Here is a 15435-nt window from a genome sequence, read left to right as displayed (position 1 = left end):
GGCGACAGACCTCCCTCCAGAACACAGAAGTGAATTGAGGACCTCTGTCCGACACGATGTCTATAGGGAGGCCATGGATCTTGAAGACATGATCCCCCATAATCTGGGCGGTCTCCCGAGCGGACGGTAACTTGGGAAGCGGAATAAAGTGTGCAGCCTTGGAAAAACGGTCAACGACGGTGAGAACGACCGTATTCCCAGCCGAGGGAGGGAGCCCGGTAATAAAATCCAACGCAATATGAGACCAGGGACGTGAAGGAACGGGCAAAGGTCTGAGAAGGCCCGCCGGAGGACAGTTACTAGACTTGGTCTGAGCGCAGATAGGACAAGCCGCAACAAAACGCCGAATATCGCGCTCGCGAGTGGGCCACCAAAATCTCTGACGAATAGCCGCTAGCGTACCTCTTACACCAGGGTGAGCGACTAATTTAGAGGAATGACCCCAGCGAAGAACCGTAGTACGAGCAGTCACAGGTACAAACAAAACTCCCTCAGGAGCGCGAGGTAGTCTCTTGGTGTTCGAAAGAGCACGCTTAACCGTTTGTTCCACCCCCCAGACGGCTGCCCCGACCACACAGTGCTGAGGTAAAATCACCTCGTCGGTCGAGGACCCCGCCGAGAGATCGAATTGCCGAGAAAGAGCGTCAGGCTTTTGGTTCTTGGAACCAGGTCTAAAAGAAATGGAAAAGTCAAAACGATCGAAAAATAATGCCCAACGAGCCTGACGAGCGTTAAGGCGTTTAGCAGAGCGAATGTACTCCAAATTGCGGTGATCCGTCCAGACAATAAATGGTACACCGGCTCCTTCAAGCCAGTGTCGCCACTCACCAAGCGCCAGACGGATCGCCAAGAGTTCACGGTTACCCACGTCGTAGTTGCGCTCCGCAGTCGAAAGACGATGGGAATAAAACGCGCACGGGTGGACCTTATCATCCTGGGAGCGTTGCGACAAGATAGCTCCTACCCCAGCATCGGAGGCGTCAACCTCAACTATAAACTGCCGTTTAGGATCAGGAGTGGTCAGGATGGGCGCAGAGGTAAAGAGCCTCTTTAGACGGTCAAACGCATCCTGAGCAGCTTCTGACCAAGCAAACCTGGTCTTGGACGAGGTGAGTGCAGTAAGGGGGGCGGCAACCTGGCCAAAGTTCCGAATAAAGCGCCGGTAAAAATTTGCAAACCCCAGAAACCTCTGAAGCGCAACTCTAGAATCAGGGACAGCCCTATCTAGAACCGCTCGAACCTTCTCAGGGTCCATACTAATCCCCTCCGTAGAAACAACCGAACCGAGAAAGGTTACTGATTGGGTGTGAAAGACGCATTTCTAAGCTTTAACGAATAAGCGATTCTCCAATAAGCGCTGCAGGACACGGTGAACATGTTGAACGTGCACTTGGAGAGATGGAGAAAAAATTGTCATCCAAGTAGATGAACACGAAAACGTTTAGCATGTCCCTTAAGACATCGTTTATTAATGTTTGAAAAACAGCGGGGGCGTTGACTAACCCGAAAGGCAGAACCCGATATTCAAAGTGACCGACAGGCGTGTTGAACGCTGTCTTCCACACGTCTCCCTCCTTGATGCGCACCAAATGGTAAGCGTTGCGCAAGTCTAACCTAGTAAAAATCTTTGCGCCCTGTAGGATCTCGAAAGCCTACGACATAAGAGGCAAGGGATAACGGTTCTTGACTGTTATGTCGTTCAGCCCACGATAGTCGATACAAGGGCGCAACGACCCATCTTTCTTTTTTACAAAGAAAAACCCAGCGCCGGCGGGGGACGAAGAGGGAGCAATAAGACCCGCGTTGAGAGACTCTGTGAGATATCTCTCCAGCGCTTCTCGTTCGGGTGCCGAAAGAGAGTACAGTCTACCGTGGGGAGGTGTGGTGCCAGGGAGGAGCTCGATGGAACAGTCCTATGGACGGTGAGGCGGTAAGGACACCGCCCGCGATCGACTGAAAACCGCCCGCATATCATGGTACTCCTCCGGGACTCCAGACAAATCATCATCCTCTTCCTGAAACAGAGAAACAGAAGGCACAGGAGAAATAGCGGAAACCAGACAATTTACATGACACGATAACTTCCATGAATAAATAGACCGCTTAACCCAGTCAATCTGAGGATTATGCTGGATAAGCCAGGGATGACCTAAAACAATGGGGGTAAAGGGAGATTGAAAAACAAAAAAAGAAACTGTCTCTTGATGATTGCCGGAAACAGTGAGACTAACCGGACTGGTGATGCGACGAACTGAAGTGAGCTCTCTGCCATCCAGAGCAACGACAGAGGTAACATCCTTTAAATCAACAATGGGAATCTTGTGTTCACGTGCCCACCTCTCATCGATAAAATTGCCCTCCGCACCAGAGTCAATGAGAGCAAGTCCAGTAACAGAGAGACCAGCCCATCGTAGAACAGCAGAGATTGTGGTTCGAGACCTGGGTGATGAGGAGATTACAGAAGCGCTCACCAGTATTCCTCCGTCTACTAGCGAGCTCTGGCTTTTAAACTGCAGGATGAAGCAAAGTGACCAGCCGTACCACAGTAAAGGCAGAGACGGTTAAGAATTCGCCGCTGTCGTTCCTCCGAAGAGATGCGCACGCCCCCCAGCTGCATGGGCTCGGCCTCAGACAGGTTCTGGCCGGGAGTAGTTACAGAAGGAAGGGTCTCACGTGGTGTGGAATAGGGAGGACGAACGCGACGCCTCTGCTCGAAGCACTTGTCCAGACGGATGGCCAGATCGATGAGCTGATCGAGCCGAGCAGGCGACCCCCGCGCGTAGATCTCCTCCTTAAGGTCTAAATTCAACCCCTCTAGAAAGCGAGCTGTTAGTGCAGGCTCATTCCACTCACTTGTAGTAGCTAGAGTCCGAAACTCTATAGCGAAGTCAGCTACCGATCTCCTGCCTTGACGTAGAACAGTTAGAAGACGTGAGGCCTCACTGCCGAAGACAGACCTATCAAAGACCTTGACCATCTCCTCCTTGAAAAGTGTGTATCCGCTACAGCAAGCAGACTTCGCCTCCCAAACCGAGGTACCCCACTCGCGTGCTCGTCCCGTGAGGAGAGAGAGAACATAAGCAACTCGAGCACGATCCTCTGCATACGTCTGGGGCTGAAGAGAGAAGACAACCTCACATTGTATGAGAAAAGCTCTGCACTCCGTAGGCTCACCGGCATAACAGGAGGGATTGTTAATTCGCGGCTCAGGAAGCAGCTGGCGGCTGTGAGAAGTGGCAGGCTCCTGGTGTAAAAGACGTAACCGGGCCGACAGATCAGACACCTGAGCAGAGAGACTCCCAACGGCCTGAAGAGCGGCGGCCAACTCCTCGTCATGTCTACCAAGCATAGCTCCCTGGATCTCGATCGCCGCCCGGACGGGCATTTCCTCTGCTGGATCCATGTGTGGTTGGATTATTCTGTCACACGATTAAGAGGAATCCAAAGGCAGAAATGATAATTAACAGTCTTTAATGAATGAACAAACAAAGGCAGTCTGTCGTAGAATCACACAGCACTGGAGAAAAATAAAACAAAAAGGAGATCCATTTAGGCCTTTTAATAGGGCGTGTCCTTTTTTTATAAGATGTTTGTCAATAAATTGTGAATTTTGTACTATTTTTGAGAAACTTGTCTCTATTCCTTCTGTTTATAAGGCACACAGTGAATTTGTGTCCATAATTTAACTTAACTCTCCCTGAGAGGGATTCAGGGTGGCGTAGTCAGGCGATGTTGATTGGGCATCTTAATCTTCGAGTGTTTCTAGTGCCCTCGTGCTACAAATGTGATGCCAGTGCCATCATAGATCTCACCGCCACGCTTAGAGCTGTGAGCGCAGTTCAGGACATGGGTGAATTGATTTATTTCTAGCTGTACGGCTGTAAGGATGGAGTTATTATTCAAACCAGAATGAGTTTGTTTCTTCTGCAGACCACAAAAGAAGATATATTGAAGAATGTTGGTAAGCCACATTGGTTTATTGGTACCCACTGACTTCTATTGTTTGGACACAGTCAGGCGTACCTAAGTTGACAGTTAGCAATATAACAATGAAAAGGTCACTTTTATCATAATGGAGGCAAACAATGGAAACAATCACATGAGCATTTTGTGCCTTTTTGAGAAGGCACCACAAGCTGACGTACATCTGCAGAATGTCACCGACGCATTCCTCAAAACTTCTTTGAAACCGTTTGAAATCATGAATACACTTAGAAGGGTCCTTGGGCAAATTATTAACAAGGATTCATTGACGTATTTTACATCCAAGTTACACATGGATCAGGTTTTTTGTAAACAACTTACATGTTGCCGATGTAAAGTCTGGGCCAGACCATGGATGATGTCTTCCCTCGGACACAGAAGACTCTCAACATGATCTAGCAAAATATAATTGTGAGACTGGGTATCATTCACTGGTTCAACTCTTTGTGACCCCCGTCCAGTATTTCCATCTGTAAGATATTTAAAGCTCTTAATTGTCTGTTAATGGGAATGCAAGGTAGATACGGTTTATGGTTTATATTCAAGTTTTTTCCTATTTAGTAAAATTATGTTTACCCGGATATCAATACACTGGTCACAAAATTCCCATTTAGGAGACAAGCATTCAATTATGATAGTCTTGCATGTGCGCTCAAGAATCTAGAAACAAATATCTATATTTCCTCAAATTGTCCAGTCAAATGCTCTTAACAACCCTAAGCATCCTGATGGTCCAGAAGCACTTCCTGTTTCAGATTTTTAACACTACACAACCGTTTGAACAAAATACAACAAAGAGAACAATTCTAACCAAACCAAAAATGTAAATATTTTACAGATCGATTTATTTATGTGCGATTCAAGACCATAGGTATTTAAAACAATCAAATAAAAATGAAACCGGAAGTGCTTGTGTCCTTCCTGGTGAATGACGTGTAGTACACTACATAGGCGATAAGGAATGATTTACCGCCTATTTTATTGTATACATAATGTTTATATTTAATCTTCCTGCTTTGGCAATGTAAAACATTTTTTTATCATGCCAATAAAGCTTTTTTGAATCTTTGAATCTTGGAATGATTGAGAAAATGTAAACACAATGCACGACACCTTACAAAGATAGCCTACATATCATATCACATCCGTATTTTAATATTTAATAATATAATCGGATGTGTTATGATGTACAGATTTAAATCACATACTGTATCATACACTTTGCGTGTATTTTGTACAGGACATTGTCAACCGCAATAATGACGTGACTGTGAGATTGCCATAGAAACGAAGGTCTACCGATTTCTTAGACTTAATAAAATAAAGCATGGACACCATGACCGGACTAGTTTTTAACTTTACACTTTCCCAGATGCTGGGTTGTTAAATGAAGTATTTTGACAATAATTTCTAGTTATTGAAAGAAAATCGTTAAAAAATAAAATATATGTGTATAGGCCTATATTTGCTGCTTTCTGAAAATGTATGTTGTAAACCGAAACCACAGTACGATTTATATAGTTGTTTTAATGAGAAACCCTACTCATTTAGCTATACATTATGGAGAAACAGCCCCATCTTGAGTTCAAAATCATGCACTACATCGGGGACTTCAGGCAAGTTTTTGGTCCCTGTTTTCGAGTTATTTTCAATATTTTCCTTATACAAATATACTTTTCCTGTAAAGGTTAATCTCATAAACAATTTTAGGTATACATATCAAGATGTAGTTTACAGAGAGAGATAAAACAATAAAGATAAACATGGAATTTAACACTTCATGCAGAGCTCAGTGAATTCACAGGTTATTATATTTGATACACTTCTGTGTTGTGATATGAAAAAGCACCAGCTGATAATAAAATAAAGAAATAAAATCCTTGTTGTAGGAGGAAGACCTGTTGATCGGTCCAGGATGTCTGTGACTTTGGTGCAAAGTATTAAATGTAGTGAAGTTAAAGGGAAATTGTCCTTCATATACATTCCATGGAAGTGTTGAAGGTCTGTCCATAATCCACATCCCCACTCCAGTCCTTCAGATATGAACTGTACACTATTATTTAACGTATTTTGCTATAAATGCCTTTTAAACTGTAAACAATGTAGCGAGGCCCATAGATTTGCAATGTATGGTAGTCACCGCCTGCATCCACTGGATCAGCTACAGATCAAAAGTCCCGCTAACAAGGTCAAAGAAAACACACAAAATCCCCAAATCTTAAGAAATACTGAATTATGTTAACACAGATTTATACTGTAAGGTGAGATGCAGGTGTACAAAGAAAGTGACAGAGCATTGTATGAATAGTGGTTGATGTGAAGTTTAGTTTCAATTGAACCGTAAAGACCCCTTGAAATTACATTTGTGCATTCGGCGTATATATTGCATTGAAGTCGAGGTCTACATTATTGATCTACATGTGTGTCCTTTGACCCACAACCTGTTGTGCTGCTAATGCAATGGAATACATATGAAATGGTTTAAAATGGGTTAACGAATATCATGTTTACCTCTTGATACAGGAAGTGCGGACATAAATACATAAAAGAGCTTGTTCTTTTTTATTAAATATTCTTTTTCCGTTACATTAGAGCCAAAACCATGATTTGCTGTTGCTATTGCTGGTCAGCAGTTACCATTGAAAAATACATTTTTGGTCCATGACCCTGTAACATTGACTACTCTAGATTATACAGTACATGACAACCGGACTAAAAAGCCACAAAACCCCAATAATGATTTCAGAGGGTCTTGAAAATCCATATGCAGACACAAATGTTAGCAGGTGAGATGAATTGTGGATGTGATGGCAGTGCGAGTGCTCGTCTAAGATCGCTCCAACCTGTTTGTTTGTAAAACTCAGTTAAGACAGAACAAACCAATGACCAAGTTCAAAACTAGCGTGTGAGATTTAAATACAAATTCAAAAAGAAAAACACATCAAAATATACAAGTGAAATACTGGCATTGAGTTACCAAATGTACTTTTTCACCAACCTAGATGATTTTTTTTATTCAAATCGAAGATGTATTGTGTACTAGCAGTAGTAAACATTACTGTCAAAATCAAAGTGCAAAGGAAGTGATGGAAGCTGTGATCCCTGCTGCTTAAATTTGCCGTTTTTATCTTATTTGGACGGACTTAAAGAAAAAAGACAATGACATGCAAGGGCAGAGATTAACATATAACTGAGCAGAGGTCAGACAACCATTGCTCCTTCGCTGGATGGCCGAAGGCTGCTTACAGTATGGCACTGCTATGATAAGAGTGGACAACCCTTAAACAACACGCACTATTTGACAATTAAAGCGACTGACTGGCAAACCCTGAAGATCCTAAACCGTGAAATCAAAAACAAACAAATCAATGTGACCAGAACCACGATAATTCCACCCTTCAGAAAGCCTTTTTCTCAAGATGGTCCAAGATTGCCTGGATCCTCTGAACGGCATCTTTACGTGCCTGTCGAACGGCGTCCTGCCCTTGCGTCTCTACTGAGTCGAGTTCCAGCAGCTCTTTCGTCAAAAGCTCCTCCAGACACCGGTAGCTCTTGTCCGTCTTTTTCCCCACAAACTCATCCACGTCCTCTAGAAGAAGCTGGACTCTGGCCAGAACCTGCTGGACTCGAGCTAGGCCGGGATTATCGCTCAGTGGGGCGGACGACCCTGGACGGGAAGGTGCTGGAGGTTGTTCGATCTGGGCCGGTGGTGCTCCGCTTCCAGATGGAGTGTTGTTGTAGATTTGGGGCGGAGCGCTAAATTGGGAAGATTTGGCCGGGGGGACGTTTGGGGTGCTGGAACGCGGTTGGTTTCGAGGATGCATGTGAGGCTGGCTGGGATAGGGTGGTTCCTAAGAGAGAAATATTGAAGAAAAAATGAGAAGAAAAAAACCTGAAACAGGAGGTGCTTCTGTGCGGTTTATGTCTTGCGAAATGGTCTATATATCAACACTCTCAGCACACTGGGGGAGATTTGTAAATTTGGAATCCTTGCACTAAAGCAGTGTTTATTGATGAGACAATGTACAGTAACTAGGGGTGATTAATCGAGGACCGATTCATTTTTCGACAATTATTTACTTGATAAAGGTCATGCGCAAACCACACACACAGCAAACACGAGGAGAACAGAAGCGACCGCGCCCGACACTGAAAGGTGAAAACATCCACTTCAAACTTTGCTATGCTGTATTAAAATACAACACAGCACCGACCACAGGGCTGCCTTTCCCAATAACGTTGTCTCTAAGCACGCTACGAAGTCTCTAATGGTACACCTTAACTCTAGTTATACCCTTTCTAGGTGTGTTTCCCAAACTTTACCTTAGGAGGTTACGTTCCAACGTCCCACGTTACCAGGTCCTGAATTAATGGATAACTATTGCTCGACAATCAATCATTCGCTCTATACCGAGACTGCTTCACTGCCTTATGTGAGGTAGCGGCGTTTTTTATATAATAAGCACTTTAGAAATAAAAGAAGAAGTTTTCTATTTATTAGGACTCGCAGGATAAAAATAAACCAAATTGCAAACTAAATCCAACTATGGATATTATTTAATGCGAACCCGCAATCTCATGCCCAAATGTCTCCACACACGCCACACTAACTGGCAGTACGGTCATTAATAGCAAAGGTTCTCAAACTTTGGGTCGGGGGGTCACGCAAAGCCAAACGCTGTTGTGGTGTAAAAGTTTATTCCAGCAACAAATAATTACTAGTTCATGCATTTGTTGTGCTTGGACACTGGATGCCCATGTAGCTTGTGCCGCGTTTATTAAAATATAATCAACATTACTAATCACACTTACAAGATCAAGGGGAATAATATAAACAAGTATGTGCAGCCCTACAACAAGGTATTTCGATATTGAAATTAAACCTTTTCATTCATGACAAGTAAAATAAAAGTTAAAGGGATTGAATGTGTGTTGTTTCCCTATTTTCTTTTTAAAAGGTGCGCCATGAGATGGCCTACCTTCGTCTTGACAAAGTTGGACCAACGAATTTGCTGAAGCGGTAGGTTAACCTTTCTACCATTGCTGTATCGCTGCAGTTTGACTAAACTATACCACAATCTTTCTCTTTAAACATACTCGAAATTCTTCGGGTGGACAGCTGATGCACCTTATTTGGATAATATAATTAAAAAGCTAACAACCATCGCTGTAAACACAATTATATTCTTTGCATGAAAACTGGTATTTTTTACTTTTTAATTTGTGTAGACTGCGATGTAAAGAAGCCTTTTTTTCCCACGGTGGCCACAAGCGGAGTGAACTCTAAACAGTGATGAGGTATAGCTAAGAGCGCTCCAGACCCACCTTCCGAGCGTATGAATAACAGATGGTATACCTAAGCTACAAAGAACGTTTCGGGAAACACATTTATAAGAAGGTTTAGCTTATGGTATAACTTGAGAACGTCAGCGTTAAGAAGCTTTCGGGAAACGCGGCCCACAAGGATTTATCACTTTTAAAAATTAACTGAGGTTTTTGGAGGTTGTCCAGATCCAGTCAGTTTTAGCCAGTATTTATAGCAATATATATATATATTTTGATACCAAAATAAATAACACAGCTCAGAAACATGAATCAATGAGGAATGATAGAACAAACACTATCGGGTTTGTCGTCGCGTTCCACCACTTTAACCAGGTGAATGAATCAGCTGATCATTTACCTTAACTGGTACATTTAACCTCTCCGCATGTAATATACAAATGATGTTATCATTTGAGATATGCGATTCTCAACTGCAGGACCGCAGCCGTGCGACATGTCATGGACATCCTCCAGAATCTGTGATATGCACATTTATTTTGGGGAGAAAGTGAAACTTATAATAATAAAATATAATTTCTTACGCGGGCACACGCAAGGAAATAAATATTCGCACATGCAACTGTTCCTGAATGCGCATCAGAGTTCGCGTTTGATTATTAAAATACATAACGGTCTCATATGATCCATTACATTGACTTATTTTACACTGCCACTAGTCTTTCATTTAGACATTTAGAAATATTTGTATGTTCAGGTGAGGAAACCGGTTTTGAATTCTATCTGTAGGCTACACCCTGTCATTCCAGTAGCCTATTAAAGTTAAAGAGAGAGAAAAGGAAATGTGACAGCAGTGTGATGTACAGTAATATCTTGAAGAAGCCGAGCTGGTGTATGGAATCGGCTCTAGACGGGTTGACATGAGGTTAACCCAACACTCTCTTCACCGAGCCACTGTTGAATAAGCTCTCTTCCTCAGTTTTTACCTTTTTATTCATTTTAGTCTGGGACTAGCCTTAAAAGTATGGTTCACCCCAAAATGAAAATTCTCTCATTATTTATCCACCTGTATGACTTTCTTCTGCAGAACACAAATGAACATATTTTGAAGAATGTTGATAAGCCCAATGTATGGACACAAAGTTTTCCTAAATATCTTCTTTTGTGTTCCATAACTCTCTGGCTGATACCACTGCATATCCAATGTTATATCTATATGAATACCTTGGGTTCATATGGAGGTGGTGCAGGTCTTTGCCATGGCGGAGGGTGAGGTGGTCGTACATGGTGGTTACCATAGTGCCCATGGGGTGGCTGGGTATTGGGTGGCCATTGCTGTTGGGGAGGTGTGGGCCCATATCCTCCAGCTTGTGCCCAGGTCTCGTGCTGGGGTCTCGTGAGCATGGGCAGCTGGTTGGGGTAGGGCGGATTAGGGGCGCATCCCTCTCCATAATGTTGATAAGATCCTGGAGGGTAGCCAGGAGCCTACAAGAGAGATCACCGCAGAGAAACGCGTTTCAGTTTTAAGTGGTGCCTGCTATTCTTCCATTGACTTGACAACTCAACATTAACGTCTGCTATTTCACAACTATTGGCATTTACCGCTTGACAGTGTGGTACAGGATAAGGGGGAGGAGCTGATCCCCCTGCGTTTTGATCGGAGCAGGACTGGTTGTGGTACTGAGGTGGTCTTGAAAGGACCTGATCGCTGCAGTAGAACTGATTTGAAGGATGTAGCATATTCGTGGGGTATTGTCCTGGATTGTACACTCCGTTGGGACAGGCTGACATTGCCTGAAAAGTTCACAGCAGAGAGGAGCGTGATAAGTCTGGTGTGTATTTAACTTAACCGACATGGGTTTTTTTGGAAAAGAGAATAAGTGGCAGTACCTGGGGATTGTATGCAGCTTGTCCATTCACCTCCGTTCCTGGTGGGTATGTGTTGGTGTACGGTCCCGCTGCGTGCGACTGCGGGTACCAATAGTTGGGATATCCAGGATATGGTGATTCCTGACATAACAATGACGGCGTTAAGACGATTATATTATGTTTTGCTATTTTATTTGATCAATAATAAATAGCAATTGTATCCTGATATTTTCAACACAAAAAAGAAACATGAAAAATTGATCTATTTCCAAACCATTAACAATACTTCAGGCAAGAAACAAAATGTCCCCATGTTTTACTCGCCCTCACTGAATACGAGTTTCGTCTTGAAGAATACTTTAGTCGGAGTTATAATACCAGGTATTGTTTTACTTCCAAGCGTCAGAATGGGAGTGAATCGTGATACATTTTTTGAAGCTCCAAAAAGTGCAACCATCCATCAAAGAACTGCTCGATACGGCTTTGTGGTCTTAACAAAGGTCTTCTGAAGCGAATCGCTGCGTTCGTTCAAGAGAAATATCCATTTTCAATCAAATTGAAAGATTGATTGATCGTTTTTTTAAATGCTGTTGATTCGAAAACTATTCTCAAAAGCCATGAATAGATTCATTTGTTTTCATATTTTCGTAAGCACTGAACATTCATTAACGTTAATGTTATTGCTACTACTATACATTACATGTCACTTTTCTTTTTACAACAGGCGGATGTTACTACAGGGAGCGTATTGTTCGTTCATAGCTTAATTAACAGGGCGGATGTGTGTGTTGTCGAATTTAAAGGTGTCCTGAAATAGCCGTTTTTATTATTTAATACTGTTGTCTGAGGTCTACTTATGAAGTTTGCATGGTTTTTACATTCGAAAAGCTTGACAAATGCTCTGTTTTACATGCGTGCCGCATTGAAGACTTGGAAGTAAATGCCCACTGCTATGATTGGATAGCAGTTTGCATAGTAAGCTTAGTTGAATTTGGTTGGACACGTCTTTGAAAATAAACTTCAACCACGCGTTCCTAATGTTGGAATCCAAAGGAAGGTTAACCGGCGACTGTGTTCTTCCACAACCAGGCACTGCACAATATTTAGCTATCTTTTTAACGGCATGTTTATTGTTTGCTCGCTCTATCTGGTTTCGCGGCACTTGGGTTATTTCAGTACTGTAATTCGCGAACCAGTAGGCAGGGGTAGTGAAGCAGTCCTTCATATTCTTCTGTGGAGGTTGTGTTCAACCTATCTATGACAGGAGCACACCAGGACCTGGCATTCGCTGGGCCTGGTGTCAATAACAGTTGGCGTTTTCAGTTCTGATGCTCAAAGGATGTTCGCTTGAACACGACTACCTCTTACATATCAAAAGCTCGGATTTTAATTCATCGCCCATTTAATATCACCTTCACATAAAAGGTAGTGGTTCATATTATTGCGGCCTCTCTCTAAAATAACCCGATCCTGTTTGATCAAAGTATGAATGTTCTGTTTCAATAAACCAAAGTGTGTTTCAAGTTTAATATACAGGTTTGTGGCTCTTCCTTTCATTTTTTAAATCACCATTGTAATCTGATGTTTACTGATGTTTTTTAGAAATATCTATAGGATTTGTATTAAATCTATAATCATTGACTCGAATCGAGAGCTTGTAAATCGGAACATCAGAATCGATACCAAGCCCTAATATTGACAGCGCTTTCAACGTTAATGTCTAGTTTGGGTTATCCCTTTGCTGCGTGTGACCCAGAGACAAATGATGCAGGCGTGTTGTACGTTCCGGTTCGTTTTTGTTTTGAGCCAATAGGATGCAGTCTCTGTGCGGCAGCTTTCTTCACCGTCACTTACCGGAAAACAAAGCCTCTGGTTCAAGCGCAGTCAAGGAATAATTCAAGTTATACATTAACGTTAATAGCACTATCTATATTTGCCCCCCCCCATTCACTCCCATTCTACCGAAAAAGAATACGTGGTATTATAACTCCGAATGCTTTTTCTGAAAGAAGAAAGTAATATGTGTGGATGCCTTGAGGGCAAGTGAAATATGGGGAACTTTTGTTACTTGCCTGGAGGATCCCTTTACCTTCAGTACACATTCTCAATAAAAAAACAAAGAGAAGAACCGTTCCTCGGCTAAACTTGCCTCTCCAATATTTTAAAATTAAACTGCGATACCAATATCAACCGCTAGATGTCAATGTCCCCAACGGTTTATTTAAATGCGCCAAAACTACAGCAAAGTTATTGCCCCCTTTTAAAATGCGTTGACCATAATAGACAAATATAGTATATCATTGCAAATGTTTTTTAAAACCTGCATATCAATATGTCTATACGATTTTAACTCAAATGTCACTGCGAACTAATGCTGGCAAATGTTTCAATTTTAGGATGTGCCTTTTGGCCCATACACAATTATTTAGTGGCGCAAACCAAAAACAAGTAGAAGACATCGTGTAAATAAAAGTTGCTAACATCACCGTCCTGCTTTATCGACACGTTTGCATCGAGCAAGACATTTCAGATGAGGTTACTTAAAGTGGCACTTCATAACTCATCAACGACACGTTTCAACAATAATGTTTGTTTACCAAAGAGCAATGCTTCAATACAGCACCATTTACAGTAATAAACACTATCGCCCAAACTCGAGCACAGCCAGCATGTGTTTGGTCTTGTGCGCGGGCCGGACCGTTCAGTCTGTCGCGTCCGCGTCCACATGTATAATTCCTGCAGCTTCCGGACCATTTTTCCTAGCGATCAACTGTCAGATACTCACCATGCCGTTATTCCAGTTATTGTTTTCGGAGTTGTAGCCTGAGGGCCAGGAGGTTTTGGGATCGGACTGCATGTGCTGATGCATGATCCACGCAGCCTCTCCTCCGCCTCTGTCGCTGCCCACCGAGTCGAAAGCCATACGCGACTTAAACTCTGACTCTCTCTTAACCTCGCCGTTTTATAACTACAAAGAGCTTCTTTTCAAATCCTTTAACTAGCAGTTCTTCCGCGTTTTACATAACGCTGCGAACTCACTGCGTCAACTGGATATTTTGCCCATTTTGACGCGTACGTACGGAGCTATGGCACGGCGTTGCCATTCAGCACAAGCGCTACAGTCGATTTGACAGACAGCTTAATTGTCCAATAGGATACGAACAGACGTCATGACGCCATTACGTCACAGGGGTGAAATCGCAGGTTCTTCCTTTTGAAGGCTTATGTAATTAATGTAATTAAGACGGCGAAATCATCTTGTCTCTTTTTTATCGTATTTATTATGTTTGACATCGTTATAAATAAAAACGTCGTCCTCGCGCCAGTAGTCTTAGTAGTTTAAAGGGTTACGTTGAACCGGAAGTACTTCGTAGTATACAACGGAATCAAAGTGTTACATTTATGATATATCTTTATTTTATTTTATGCGTATTATGTTTACAGATGTATTGTTATACATCATATTGAAATGCATCCCTTGTACTATTTTCAATATAAATGTTTATAATAAAAAATACATATGTTTACAGATGGAAGAGAATTGGAATACAGGAGCTACAGTGTATATTCCCAAATGCGACATTAAAATAAGAAAAGAACAAGAGATAATCTTTCTGTATATACAGAAGAACTGATTGCAATAATGATAGGATTAAAGTGGATCAAAGAAAAGAAGGAAAACACATTTTTATTGCACCAGGCAGCATGTCAGCATTATCCAGTATTAAAACAGGGAAATCATGTAGAATAGATGTATTAAATTAAATATATCTAATTATAAAGAGATAACATAATATGGCGTTGAGAGTATTCTTCATTTGGGTTTCTGCACATGTAGGGGTGAAGGATAATGAAGTAAAGGTTAGCCTAAGAATCCACCAATGCATAAATAATAATAATAAGTTTTATGAAGTAAAGGTGAGGCAAAAACAATTATAAAATAATATTCTCAAAAATATGGCAGAATTATTGGGATACAAATAGTACAGGAAGACATTTATGTAATATTAATATCGGTATTGGAAATTTCATGGGGGAAATTTAAGGGAAGGGGTAGTGCTCTCACGTCTGAGAATAGGACACACAGGACTCAATAAGACACTTTAAAAAGGAAACACCCAAATGTCAAAAGTGCAGTCAACAATAATCCGCAGAACATGTGTTGGATATGGAATGTAAAGGGTGCGAAAAAGAAAGGAGGGAATTAAAAGAAGCAGTTGTACAATGGAAGAGTTTATTTCTAAAATGGGATAACTCGATTAAAAAAAACATGTATTTTTATTGTGCATTCCAATTAAT

The 15435-nt window shown here is 42.0% G+C and overlaps 1 protein-coding gene across 1 annotated transcript; it reads right to left on the bottom strand.

Moving 5' to 3' along the window:
- Positions 1-5492: 5492 nt before the first annotated feature.
- On the bottom strand, positions 5493-14324 carry bag4 (BCL2 associated athanogene 4). The gene is made up of 5 exons (XM_079468096.1): positions 13922-14324; positions 11158-11277; positions 10870-11061; positions 10492-10752; positions 5493-7835 (listed from the first exon to the last, which is right to left on the bottom strand). The coding sequence occupies exons 1-5, from the start codon at positions 14057-14059 to the stop codon at positions 7383-7385; spliced, it is 1164 nt and encodes a 387-aa protein (XP_079324222.1). The 5' UTR covers positions 14060-14324; the 3' UTR covers positions 5493-7382.
- Positions 14325-15435: the final 1111 nt, after the last annotated feature.

This window comes from Barbatula barbatula, assembly GCF_947034865.1.
Source record: "Barbatula barbatula genome assembly, chromosome: 11".
Classification (NCBI taxonomy): Eukaryota; Metazoa; Chordata; class Actinopteri; order Cypriniformes; family Nemacheilidae; genus Barbatula; species Barbatula barbatula.
The sequence above is the reverse complement of the archived record's forward strand: the minus strand, read 5'-3'. Positions and strand labels throughout refer to the sequence as shown.